Here is a 12,546-nt window from a genome sequence, read left to right on the forward strand (position 1 = left end):
CAATCCATGAGAGGACCTGTCCTCTAATTCCCTGACTGTGATAAGGAGAGCCAACCTGTATTTCCTTTGCCAACATTTTGGGAAAGTTAGAAACTGACATAGAAGAATTGTTGAATGTTATATATATTTTAAAAATAAAAATCTTGAAATATGAAGAATTATGTCAGAAAATAATCAGTTCCAGTCATGGTTCAGTTCCAGTCATTTCAGTCTAAGAAGGATGTTCTCTGGACTTGACCCGGGAATATTTGTTTGCTTCATTTTTCTCGCTATGGAAGCCTGTAGGCCAGAGGTCACTGCAAAAGGTTGGACTCGTCAACATCTGGCAGGTCTGCAGGTGGCATTTCAGAGCCCCATCTGAGCTGCAGAGCACCATGTTTCTCCCGTTACATAGCTGCTTAAATTTAACAAGCCTTGACATCTATAAATATATGTCTGGCGCCTGCCTTTGCAAGACTGTTCGCACGCAATCATGCAACCCTTGTTACTTGTATCACAAATATATGCAGACCACTTTACAATCTGGGCTGTCTTCCCAGTAACCTTGCAGGGTAGGACAGTGCTATTGCCATTGTACACATTTTCACTGGGGGTGAGACACCTAGTAATGCTTTGACTTCAGGTTATCACCCTTGTTCAGCAGGGCTTTGGTGTCTTCCACAGCTGGGAGAAATTCAAGAAAGCATAACAATGCATATTGAAAGTCACATTTCCATAATGGGAGAAAGCTGCATTTGTTGAATTGTTGCCTGCTGGGGAAAATAACTCACAATCTAATTAGGATCTGCTGGGGATTACTAGAAACCCACAGCTCTATGTACAGTTGCCTTACATAGCAGACTACCAGGGCTGTAAACTGGAGAATCTTCTTGGACCATGAAGGGTTCCCAGGTACAGGAGTAGCCTTGCCCACCCAGGCTGGGCACCAAGGCTTTCTTTGATAAAAAGGGCTATAAAGACTTCCTGCCCAGGCTGCATGATGGCCTTTGCCTGGACAATGATTGTCTTTCCTTGCCTGGGTTTGAACCCTTGTTGATGGCTCAGCTCTGACACAGCTCTATTTGAAATCTGGTCTGACAGATTGAAATCCAATGCTCAAGCAGATCACTCTTTTTAGGGTTTTGTTTTTTCAATTGTTCTGGAAATGCACCTTAAAATTTTCCTGTTTCTATTTTCAGTTGACACTTTGATGCTTCTAGTAAATGATTACGGTCCTTAAGTTCTTTGCTTCCTTGTTAGTCTACTGTTGCTCCATCAAGAAGGGGAAGGAGGCTGGTGTCTGGGATGATGACATTCCAATTGTTTTAAGAAAGTAGTTGAAGTAGGAGGAGAAACCCCAACCAAACGCTTTCTTGGCCATTTTGTTGTCTAAATAAATCACTGCTGCTTCTCAGTGACTTTCCAGACAATCTGTTGTTAGCACAATGAAAATGCAGCTATTGCTCAGGAGCCTAGAGCTCTTTCCTCTAGGAAGAAATGCTTCTGATTTAGGCACAATATTGCTGGAAAACTGCAAGACTGGGAAGCTGCAAGTTAGCCAGACTGCTGTGCTGCCTGCAATGTGGCTGTGTGAATGTCAACAACTATTGGACAGTGCTGCATTGCAGGCACATAATATCATGAGAAGATGCCTCAAGCAGAACTGAGTACCTAGCTATTCCCTGCTTTGATACCTGGGAAGTAGTAAAAATGGTTGTCTGAGAGCCTAGTCCTATGCTTGTCTGCTCAGAAGTAAATCCCATTATCATCAGTGGGGTTTGCGCCCAGTGGGGTTAACAGCCCAATCCTTCCTAACCCTACCCGCTGGCCGATGCAGCTAAACCAATGGTGTACATGTTGTTTCCTATGGAGGGGCACATTTTGGGGGCCTCCTCAAGGTAAGAGAGCTCCAATGGGTGGATTGTGCAGCTGTTTTGCTGGCACAAGCCCAAGGAGAGTAAGGGGGAGGGGACAGGATTAGGAACTGGTACACGCTGGTGCTGCCAAGAACCACCCCATTCCACATCCTCCCTGCCCCCACCCAGAAAATCCCCTGTTCCTCCCACCCCCTATAAAGCCTAACCCAACCACCAGCTTACCTTCTCTGCTGGTGGTAGCTGGCTTCTGGCACTGCCACTGTTTGCTGCAGTGGGCCAAAAATGGCCACCAGCAGTGTGCTGCCTGTGCCACCATATGGACATTTATGATAGCAGAACTGTGTTCTGCTGTTGTAAAAGGCAGAGCATCCCTTGATAGAATTGGACTGTAAATGTTGTAGGACACTTTGAGGAGCAGAAGGTTAAGAACCAGGATATAATCCTAACAAATAAATTACTGATGCCACCTGCTATAGGATGCTACCCCTTGGCTTTCAAAAAGGTGATCTGCAGGAACAATTAAAGTGACTAGTCATAATGTAATGGGTGAAGTTCCATTTCAGCACCTCCATCTCACTCCAGCAGCCAGACTTTTGATTTTGCAGTACAACTTTAGATAAATTCACTTCTGGAGATGGAGGGGTCCCAAGAGATGACTCTAGGTTTTGCCTTAGCAGTTGCTACTTGCAGCATCTGTGTCAGTCTCCTTTTCAGAGGCTAAATGCTCCCTCCTCTCTTCTGTTTGTGTGATATAGCACACACACACCTTCCAACCTTTTCACAAAGGGGACTGCTGCAAGTCACTGGACTTCATAGGTTAAAAAGGCTAGTCCTAACTTAATAAAATATTAATATTACAATAAAATACAGTGTTAAAATTAAAGTCCTAGTTACCTGTGTGCTTAATTGTGCGACAGGGCCAGATTTTGTGGTGAGGTGTAGAATTAAGTAGCAGCTGGGGGCTGCAAAATGAGATGAAATCATGGGGTGAGTAGTTTTCTTCATCTTGAGCCTGTTTAGGCAGGCTATTGAGCCTGATTATGTCCACCTCAGTGTTTGTTTGTTTTTTAAATGAGTGAAGCTCCACTAGAAAGCCAAAGCTTTTTTTTTTTTTCTTAAATTAAAAATAGCATGTGGTGGGGACAAAACTGCTCTCCAAACTGCTCCAAACTCCAACTCCAAACAGTGGGAAACTTCTAAAGCCTCCTTTCTTTCTACAATTCTTACCCCATTTCACAGCACATGTACACATATCCATATGTTCTTTAACTGCAAAACAAACAATTCAGCCTGTTTGACTAGGCCCTGAGCATAAAACAATTGGACAAAATGATCAAGCAGCAGAAACAATAGAATGTCCATAACACTGGCAGGAAAGCAAAAGAATTGCTACATGAAACATTTAGAGACAATATTCTTTGAAGCACCACATGTTACCCAACACCTTAATATACACACATACGTGGTACTGGATCCATGTCACTAGCCACTAGATCCCTGCATATGCAATCAATTTCCACCATGTGCGTATGTTACAAGCGCCTCAGATGCCTGGCAACGGATTGCTGGGGGGGGGGGAAGAAATATCAGGAGAAGCCTTTGAACCTTCATATGTACTTGTAAGCATCCCAGGAGTATCTGGAAATGTGATGTTGAATGGACTTGATCTGATCCAGCATAATAGTTCTAGTGCTCTATGATTGTAATTCTGATTAGTCTTATATGGAAGTACATCCCATTGAACACCATGGAACCTATTTCTGAGTAAACCTGCACAGAATTAATCTGTAGGAGTTTGTAGCCTCTAACATGCCAAGAAAGAACCTTGCAACTATAATATCCATTCACTTTTCCCCTTTCACTTGAAGAGCCGTTTCATACTTTAAATACAGTAATGATCTCTCTTAGATGTTTTCTTCCTGGGTATTGAGATGTCATTGACTTTTTAATGATTTTTTTTTTCCTTAATGATATATGTGCTGTTACTATGGTTTGTAATAAAACAAAGTAAAGATACTCTCTTCCTAAGTGAGAAGCACTTGTGTGTAGGAAAAAAGAACTTCAACTGGCTCGTGTCCCATCTGTACTCAGACTTCTTTAACTTGGATAGCTCTCGTCTCTGCTGCTTTACCTGCCCTCTCCCCAGTTCTCCTTTGAGCAAATCAAACTCATCATGGCCTCCTAGAAGATCATCTTTAAGGTGACTGAAGTCATCAGTTTAAGATCTGCTATCAATAACAAAGGGGGAAGATTTCCTCAGAGAATTTCCTTGCTGCAGCAGCAAGATAGACTGTCGGGCCACATAGATTTGAAGGTGGATTTGTATTCATTATAGGTGTCAAGGCTTCCACCAGCTGGAAATTTGATTTTTAAGACATTTTGCTGCATAGAATCCATCAGGGCCGGTTGTTGCTGGTTCACCTTGTTGTGTAAAGCGTTCTGAATCTCAGTCATGCTTCAGCTTAGATTTGATTCCAGCTTTTCCTTTGAATTGTCAAGAATAGCCTGGTAGAGCCAGGCTGTATGCTGCATATGATCCTAAGAACTTGGTGGTTGTATTTATACATTGCTCTTCCTTCAAAGAGCTAAGAGCAGCTGTGGATGGTTCCCAGGTGGCCTCCCATCTAAACATAACTCACGCCTGAACCCCCTTAGCTTCAGCAGCTGAACTATATTGTGTTCTCTCTGGCTCTTCTTTGGGTTGTGGACTTAAGCTGGGTTTGAGAACATATGATGCTGTAATGTTATTAAAGCTAAGCAGGTTCTGCAGATGATCACAACTTGGATCTTCATAGCTCTATTTCAGCCAAGGCTGTGTGTGACCTTGGTACAGGACCAAGACTAGCAGAAAAGTCCTGGGATTTTTTTTCATTTTGTTTTCACTGCAGACAGGTGCAATACCTGGGATTAACAGCCCAATCCTACCTAAAACCCTGCATAACAATGCAGTGGCATTGGTGCAGGGGACATTTGGAGCTCCCTTGCTCCAGGGTAAGCCCCAGCAGCCACAATGCGCCAACTTGGACCTGTGCAGCAATATTACTGGTGCAAGTCTGTGTTGATCTGTGCAGGTTGACCAGGCCCAGGAAGGGGGTTGCGATTTGGCATGCCCATCCCTGCCCCCAGCTCCTGCCCATTCTGTCCTTTCCCATCCTGTTCAACCCCTCTCCATCTTCCCCCACCCCATTCTGCCTCTGCACAGGGCTTACCTGCTCCAGCAGGCCTCTGCTGCTCCACCGACCTGTGTAGGAAAGCTCTAGCTGTCCCTCTAGTGCACTGGTTCCCTGTGCTGCTGCAAAATGCTTTACGGTGGTTTTGCAGCAACCAGCACTGGTGGAACATGCATTCTGCCAGCACTGCCTTTCAACAGGATTGGACCATAAGTCCGATTAAGCTTAATTGGGTTTCCTTCTGAGTAGACATGCATGGGATTGTGCTGTCAGTTTTTTTTTTTAAGTGCTTTTCATGTAACAGATGAGGCTGGTGTTAATGACTCTTGGAACAGAAGTCCCTGCAATTGGGATTGGACAGAAAGGCCAAGGAAAAGGCAGAATCAGGAATCCTCTGAATACTGAGCCAGGACTCCTCTTTTCTGGAAGCTCCTGCACAGGTATTGGACTTGGCCCCCTTTTCATAGCCAGTGCCCCTTCCTTGAATTCAGAAGGCTCTTCTAAAGAACGCACATGGGAATCATAGTTTCCCCCGTGCACTAGAAGTCATCTGAGAAATCAGGTGGGGCCCTTTAAACCACAACAGATTTCCCAGGAGAAGGGGCCAAACTAACTACTTTCAACAGTTCAGCAGCTGTATTATCCCTCAGTCATGCTCACACCTCTGCTGTAACATCTGAATCTACCTTTAAAGTTTGGTCTGTGGCTCCTCTCAGAGATGTCTGTGGTCCTGATTTCTGATATCTATAGAAATTCTTGAAGACCCAGTTTCTGTTACTGATCTCACACAATGTCTTTGGCCCTGTTGTGCTTCCAGGCCATTCACAAGTGTGGGCCAGAGTAAGATAGCTACCACCAGTAATTGATTAATGGACTCAATTAACCCTTAAAGACATTTGTACTTAATAAGTTGTTTATTAAAATGTGTATGCTGCCTTCCAACCAAAACTGTGAATCACACCAACAGCAAATACAGTACCCTCAATAAAAATTAAAATGAACAGCAAGAGAGTAAAAAAAACTGTGAGGCACAAGCATATTAAAAATTAATAATCTAAATATTAGTTTTAATATAAGCTGCAGCTGGCAGGTGCTTCCTTGGAAGAGGTATTTCTGCTTCACTCTCACCCAGCAGGGAATACCTCTTCTGTGACTGTGCTTCCTGCAACAGATGTGCATCTATGGTTTAAAAATAAGGTTTTTTCTCCCTTCAAAATGAATGTTTTAAGCTGAAATGCCATATATACTTTCCTGAGAGTAAGCCCCATCAAACACAATGGGGCTTACTGTATGCAGGCAACCTTCAGTCTTGAAAGACTATGGTATCTCGCTCTGAAAGGTGGTTCTGGCACAGCGTCTAGTGTGGCTGAAAAGGCCAATCCGGGAGTGACAATCCCTTCCACACCGGGAGCAAGTGCAGGCTGTCCCTGGTCTGTCTCCCTGGCTATGGGCCTTCCTTCTTTGCCTCTTAGCCTCAGACTGTTGGCCAAGTGTCTCTTCAAACTGGGAAAGGCCATGCTGCACAGCCTGCCTCCAAGCGGGCCGCTCAGAGGCCAGGGTTTCCCACTTGTTGAGGTCCACTCCTAAGGCCTTCAGATCCCTCTTGCAGATGTCCTTGTATCGCAGCTGTGGTCTACCTGTAGGGCGCTTTCCTTGCACGAGTTCTCCATAGAGGAGATCCTTTGGGATCTGGCCATCATCCATTCTCACGACATGACCAAGCCAACGCAGGCGTCTCTGTTTCAGCAGTGCATACATGCTAGGGATTCCAGCTCATTCCAGGACTGTGTTGTTTGGAACTTTGTCCTGCCAGGTGATGCCGAGAATGCGTCGGAGGCAGCACATGTGGAAAACGTTCAATTTCCTCTCCTGTTGTGAACGAAGAGTCCATGACTCGCTGCAGTACAGAAGTATACTCAGGACGCTGTATATACGTGTGTATAAGAGGATAAATTTTAGTCTTAGAATTCCCAGAAGCATATGGCTGGCCAATGTTGGAAACAAATTGCTGGATCAGTTTACCCTTTGACCTGATTCAGTCGTGCTTTTCTTTAGTCGAATCCAGGAGTCTCAAAATGTGTCACGGCACCTGAGGGTGCCACAGATGTCCCCAGCAGCACTCATCTTCCTGGTTCTTTCAAGCACTGCCATCTTAGATTTTGCACAATCCTTAACACTGGCCTAACAGTAACCAACAACAAATGGAATAGCACCTGGCTAGTAAAAACAAAAAGATGGCTTGATGGCCACTTTTGCCAGAGAAACAGCAACTTTCAGGTGTTCCTGAATCCGGCACCCTGATGCTGTGCATTATTTAAAAATGAGCTGGATTATTGGTGCCGTCCATTGTAGGATGTGTAGATTGTGACTCTCTATTTGCAGAGTCTATTTGGTTTTAACTAATCATGGGTTCCAAACCTGCAGATTTGGCCTGATCTGAATAAGCTGTTCTCCGGTCATATCTGGAGGACCTTCTGAGGGCCAGGGAGACCTCGCACGGCCTCCTCAACCCTCAGAAGGCTTTCTGAGGCCTCCAGAAGGTAGAAAATAGTCACTTCTGGTTTTTGGCCAAAAACTGGAAGTGAAAATTTTTGGCCTTCTGGAGGCTTTCTGAGGGCCAGGGAGGGCGCAGCCTCCCTGGCCCTCAGAAGCTCCTCCGGACATGTCTGAAGGGTCTGAAGTGCGAAGACCTGCAGATTTGAGGTTTCAGCATCCACTGGATTCCATGCAAAGAACCCCCATGGATGCCAAGGCACAACTGTATAATATATTCTATAAGATGTCTTTTATGTTCCTGCTTTGCAGTTGGGTGGTTTTATTTCTTGCTACTTCATCAATTCTGCATTTGCAACACAGCTGTTCTAGCTCTGGTGGCTGGGGGATGTTTTAGCCAATGACCAAAACAATAACTTTGAACAGAACCAAATGTTGAATTAAGTGAGAGAAATCATTTTTATTTTTCCAGATTTGTGATGCAATAGAACACCTCCAGGAAGCACTGAAATTTTGCAAGGATCATATGAATTCCCTTCATTTGCTGGCCCTCTTATTTTCAGCCCAAAAGCATTATCAGGCGGCATTGGATGTCATAAACATGGCCCTTGTAGAATATCCGGACTGCTTTAGGTAAGTGTCCTTAGGAATATATTCCACATCTCACAATGTTAAGAAGTCTAAAGTGTTTGTATGTTCAAGCATAGGCCACTTGTTGTTTTCTTTGGCTCTGAGAACCAAAAAAATAAGGAAATCCAGGAGAGTACACAACTTCTGTAAAGTACATATTCTGTAAGTATAAGTTCAGGCTTCAGCATCTCCACTTTAAGGAACTCAGGGCCAAACTGGACAGTGTACTTGTTGCATGACTGGGATCTCTCTGCTTCATTTTTCTAAAGTAAATAGCAGATGTGGAGGGGAAGGGGCAGTCCAAATCAGGAGCATCATGGGGAAGAAAGTTCTTTTAGCACCCCCGCCCCCTGATTATTTTATGGGATGCATAGCAGCTGTAAGACCTTCCAAACCAGACAGAGATCATAGTGTGGGCAAAAGGTTAAAGTCCCTATCATGGTCCTAACCCAGGTTGGCTGTTTGCTGTTTGTATTAGAAAAGTCAAGTACATATGCCCCAGTCATGCAAGAGGCTTGTCAAGGGCACCTGGGTATCCTTAGGGAGAAAGTCAGGATATAAACTGAGTAAATAAATCCATCTAGTTTGGCACTCAGGTAGTTGAACTGAAAAGAGCCTCTTCCTGAGATCTTGGAGAACTACTAGATCTGATTTGGAAATGGACAACTCTTTACATTTCCTGCTTTATATTCCTGTTGTTGTTGTTGTTGTTGTTAACCACCTCGAATTCTGGAGAAGGGCTTATAATGAATGAATGAGTGAATGAATGAATGAATGAAATAAGATGGTATATTTCTATAGGATCTCCCTCCCCTTGCTTATCAAGATCAACTTGAGAGATCTTGATTGGCTACACACCTCTTGTACCCAAACACTAGAGCAGTCTTCCATATATATTTTGTGAGGGTTTTTTTTCAATAAAGAGAAGAGTGGATGTGAGGACAGACTTTGTGAATCTCGTATGTGCGAACAGCCTGTGTGAATCCGGCAGGGAGGGGCAAGTCTAACAGCTGATTCAGGATTAAACTTGCTGGAATGTATGTCTGAAATGCAAGTTGTAAAGATGGAATCACTCTGCAGGCAAAGGACCTGTTGTGACCACTGTTAAAATGTTACATCTGTCTTCACCTTTGGTTCTCTAAGTAAAATTGCTGAATGAAGTATATGCTTAGATGTTGAACAAGATGCTTACTGATTACAATGGTATTTAATGTAGGTGTTTTAATTGTTGAAAGTTCACTGGAATACTTAAAGAAGGCAGGACAGAATCTTTGAAATAAAAAAAACATGTACTGGATCACCCTAGACTGGCTGTTGTGTATGGGGTGAGCACAGGTAAAGAAGAGACCATGACCCTTCTTGGGCTGAGATTTTTCCTTAGTAAGTAATATCTGAATGGACCCTCAGCTGAAGAGGAAATTGTAGTGAAGCTGTTGGTGTTGGATGCATATTAACTATGCATATTTACAAACAGATAAAAGAGCTCAGCTACCATTTTGTTCAAAGGAAGGCAGCTTGGCAGAAGGGCTGGTTTGGAATTGAAATATAGTGAGAGAAAATTCTCAACCTTTTCCTTCTCCAGTTTCTCCATTTCAGATCCCCCACAAGCTATTTCTTCCGCACACCGTCTACTCAGTCTACTCAATATGTGGTTTTATGAGGGCAAAATACCCATTGTGAACCTCACAAGTGTGGATAAACAGCTTTGGGGAAAGCAATTTGGAGCAGAGAAATGGCAGGGACAGGGGTAAAGCCGCTCTTCTCTGGTGTTTCTTGGTTCCAAACTCTTCCTCCCAATGCAACTTTCCTTTTCTTTTTTTTAAAGTGAATCTTGCACTCATGCATATTTGTACCGAACAAGTATTGAGAATTCTGAAAGTGGTGTGAAAAAGGATTCAGGGCCCAGTAGGAAGAATGAGGAACTAGAATGACTTTCAAGTGGTGGTGGTTGGTCTGGAAAGAATAGCCTGTGAAAATGTACCAAAAAAAAAGTATTAAGGAAAAAGAAATGAAAAACAAAGGGCAGGATGCATCCCAGAGAGCAACGCAGGGAGAAAAAAAGGCTCTGAAGACTCTGGCTACATCTGTTCTACAAATGAAAATTCATAATTATTGAAATTGAGCTCAGGTTTAATGCATAACCCAGATTATTTTGAAGGAGGACAATTCCTTGAAATGACAGCAAAACAAGTAGGTTTATGACACAATCCTATTGTGCCTCTGCCCTGGCAGAGAATGTGCTCTGCCATCATAGGCTGTTGCAAATGTACCGTAAAGTTAGTGGTGCCAGCAGGAAGGCTTGTGCCATTCCACTAGCGCCAGATCCCAGATGGAGCATGTTATAGAGTGGGTAAGGGCTGCTTGGGGCAAGATGGTGATGAGGGTGGGGGTGGGCGGATCAGGCCCAGGAGGGAGCAGGATTAGCATCAGTGGTGCATGTGTTTCCTATCCCCCTTCCCAGGTCAGATATGCTGGCACAAGGCAATATGTCGGCATATGCCAACACTAGGCAATTTAGCAGGCGCAGGTCCAAGCTGCCTTATTGCAGCAGCTGAGACTTACCCTGAGGAGACCTCCAGCTATGCAACTTCCCCCATAGGATGCAGTATGGCCCACGATGGGGGAGGTTGGATAGGATTAGGCTGTTAATGTGGAGAGTGTGAAGCAGTACTTGCACAGAAAACACAGCTTATTGACTATGGGAGGGAAGATCAGAGTTGCACGGAGAGAGAAGAGGCCAGACCTGGATGACAGTGGCATGCTGCATGAGCAATGGATGGCTGTGCATGTTAAACAGAAGAATTAATAATTCATGAAACGAGTATGTCATGATGATAATCAGCATTACCTTGAAGAAGAATTACAAATGTGTCACGCTGATTTCTGTGTCTCTTTCTTTGTAAGCTAGTCTCAGTACTAGCACTGTACATTGAGGCATAGCAGAGTGACATGTACCTCAGCACACCCTTGATGAAGACATTGGGGTTTGTACAGAGTTCAGAAATATAGGCTTGGTTTAGACAGTCATCTAAGCTAGGGGTCTCCAAACAATGGTTCACAGGCCACAACTGGCCCACCAATGCATTTTGACCAACCCATTAAGCCCAGTGGTACATTATAATTAGATGTGGCCCCTCCACTCTCCTCTTCCTCCACCACGGATCTTCTTTCCCCTGATGGACAAAGTGATTGCTGGACTGGACTACTCTCACTGAAAGCCAAGCAGAGGCAGAGAGAGACAGCAAGCAATATTTTTCTCCTGTTTGCAAATTCTGTGTCACACATAAGATGTCTATATTATTTTCTGTAATTTGCCCACTAAGCAAATGAGTGAAAGTTTGAGAACCCCTGATGTAAACTATGCCTTGTGAATAAGCCAGAGTCCAAAGGGGAAGCTATGAGCCCTTTCCCGAAGTTGCAAGGTCATGCTAGTATGTGAAAATATAAAGGAGAGGAACACTTCCTTATAGGGACTTATCCCCATAAAAAATAAATTGACCCTGTAAATCTATCTTGGCCTGGGGAGGAGCTAAGGGAAAACAAGATTAGTTGGGTGCTACTCTCAGCCCCAGATTGCCTCAGAAACTGAGTATAATTTCTGAAGGATAATCTTATTGGCTGTTGGTGGTTCTTAACCCTTTTATAGAGTGTGATGTCAGTGAGCTGAACTGTGCGGTACTCATGCCAGGGCAACCTGAGACACACTCACATGGGAGAAGGAATTACACCCTGCCTTTAATTACACAAGCACCTGCTGCTTCTCAAATATTACAGAATAGCACATTTTTCCCTTCAGCCTAACCAGAAATCCAGCTCGCTCTCCACACACTTTAAAGATTTAACTTTGCAATAGTGTGATGACCTGTAGGGTTTTAATTTTGCTGTATGGATTTTTCCTATCATGTTTCCCCATTTTGATGACCTGTATTGGATCATTTAAAAGGCCTGTATGCTGCTTTTATATTTAAAATATTCAAAGTGACTTATAAAAAGTCATCCAATTAAAACAATAAAAACACATGCAAATAATTTTGATAATGGCCCCAGAATATTCTAGTGAAAATCCATCAGAGAAAAGCAGCCAAGATGTATTTTTCCCATTAGAAACATTTGTAGAGAAAAAGATTTTTATCTGTCATCTAAAAGATAACAATCTGTGAATCTGCTTGAGGTAGATATTCTACAAAGGGGCACCACTACTCAAAAAACTTTCTCCTCTTCCATTTCATGCCTACCCTCATCACCTGGTCCAAGGAGTCTTCTAGTGATTGCCTCTGTTAAGGGAGGTCAAGACCACTCCATCCTATATTATGACATACTATGCCTTCTGGACCTTAATTGGTTATCCATTTACCCTTTGACATCAAGGTTGGCCAGGTCAACCCCATTCTGGGCAC

At 43.6% G+C, this 12,546-nt stretch overlaps 1 protein-coding gene across 1 annotated transcript in view; it reads left to right on the forward strand.

Moving 5' to 3' along the window:
* Positions 1 to 12,546, forward strand: part of TTC7A (tetratricopeptide repeat domain 7A) — a 221,465-nt gene that overhangs the window by 89,588 nt on the left and 119,331 nt on the right. The window contains exon 17 of the mRNA XM_066611825.1: positions 7,992 to 8,152. Within this exon, the coding sequence (XP_066467922.1) occupies positions 7,992 to 8,152 (161 nt within the window). The remainder of the gene's footprint in view (positions 1 to 7,991; positions 8,153 to 12,546) is intronic.

Source organism: Tiliqua scincoides, chromosome 1 (assembly GCF_035046505.1).
Source record: "Tiliqua scincoides isolate rTilSci1 chromosome 1, rTilSci1.hap2, whole genome shotgun sequence".
NCBI lineage: Eukaryota > Metazoa > Chordata > Lepidosauria > Squamata > Scincidae > Tiliqua > Tiliqua scincoides.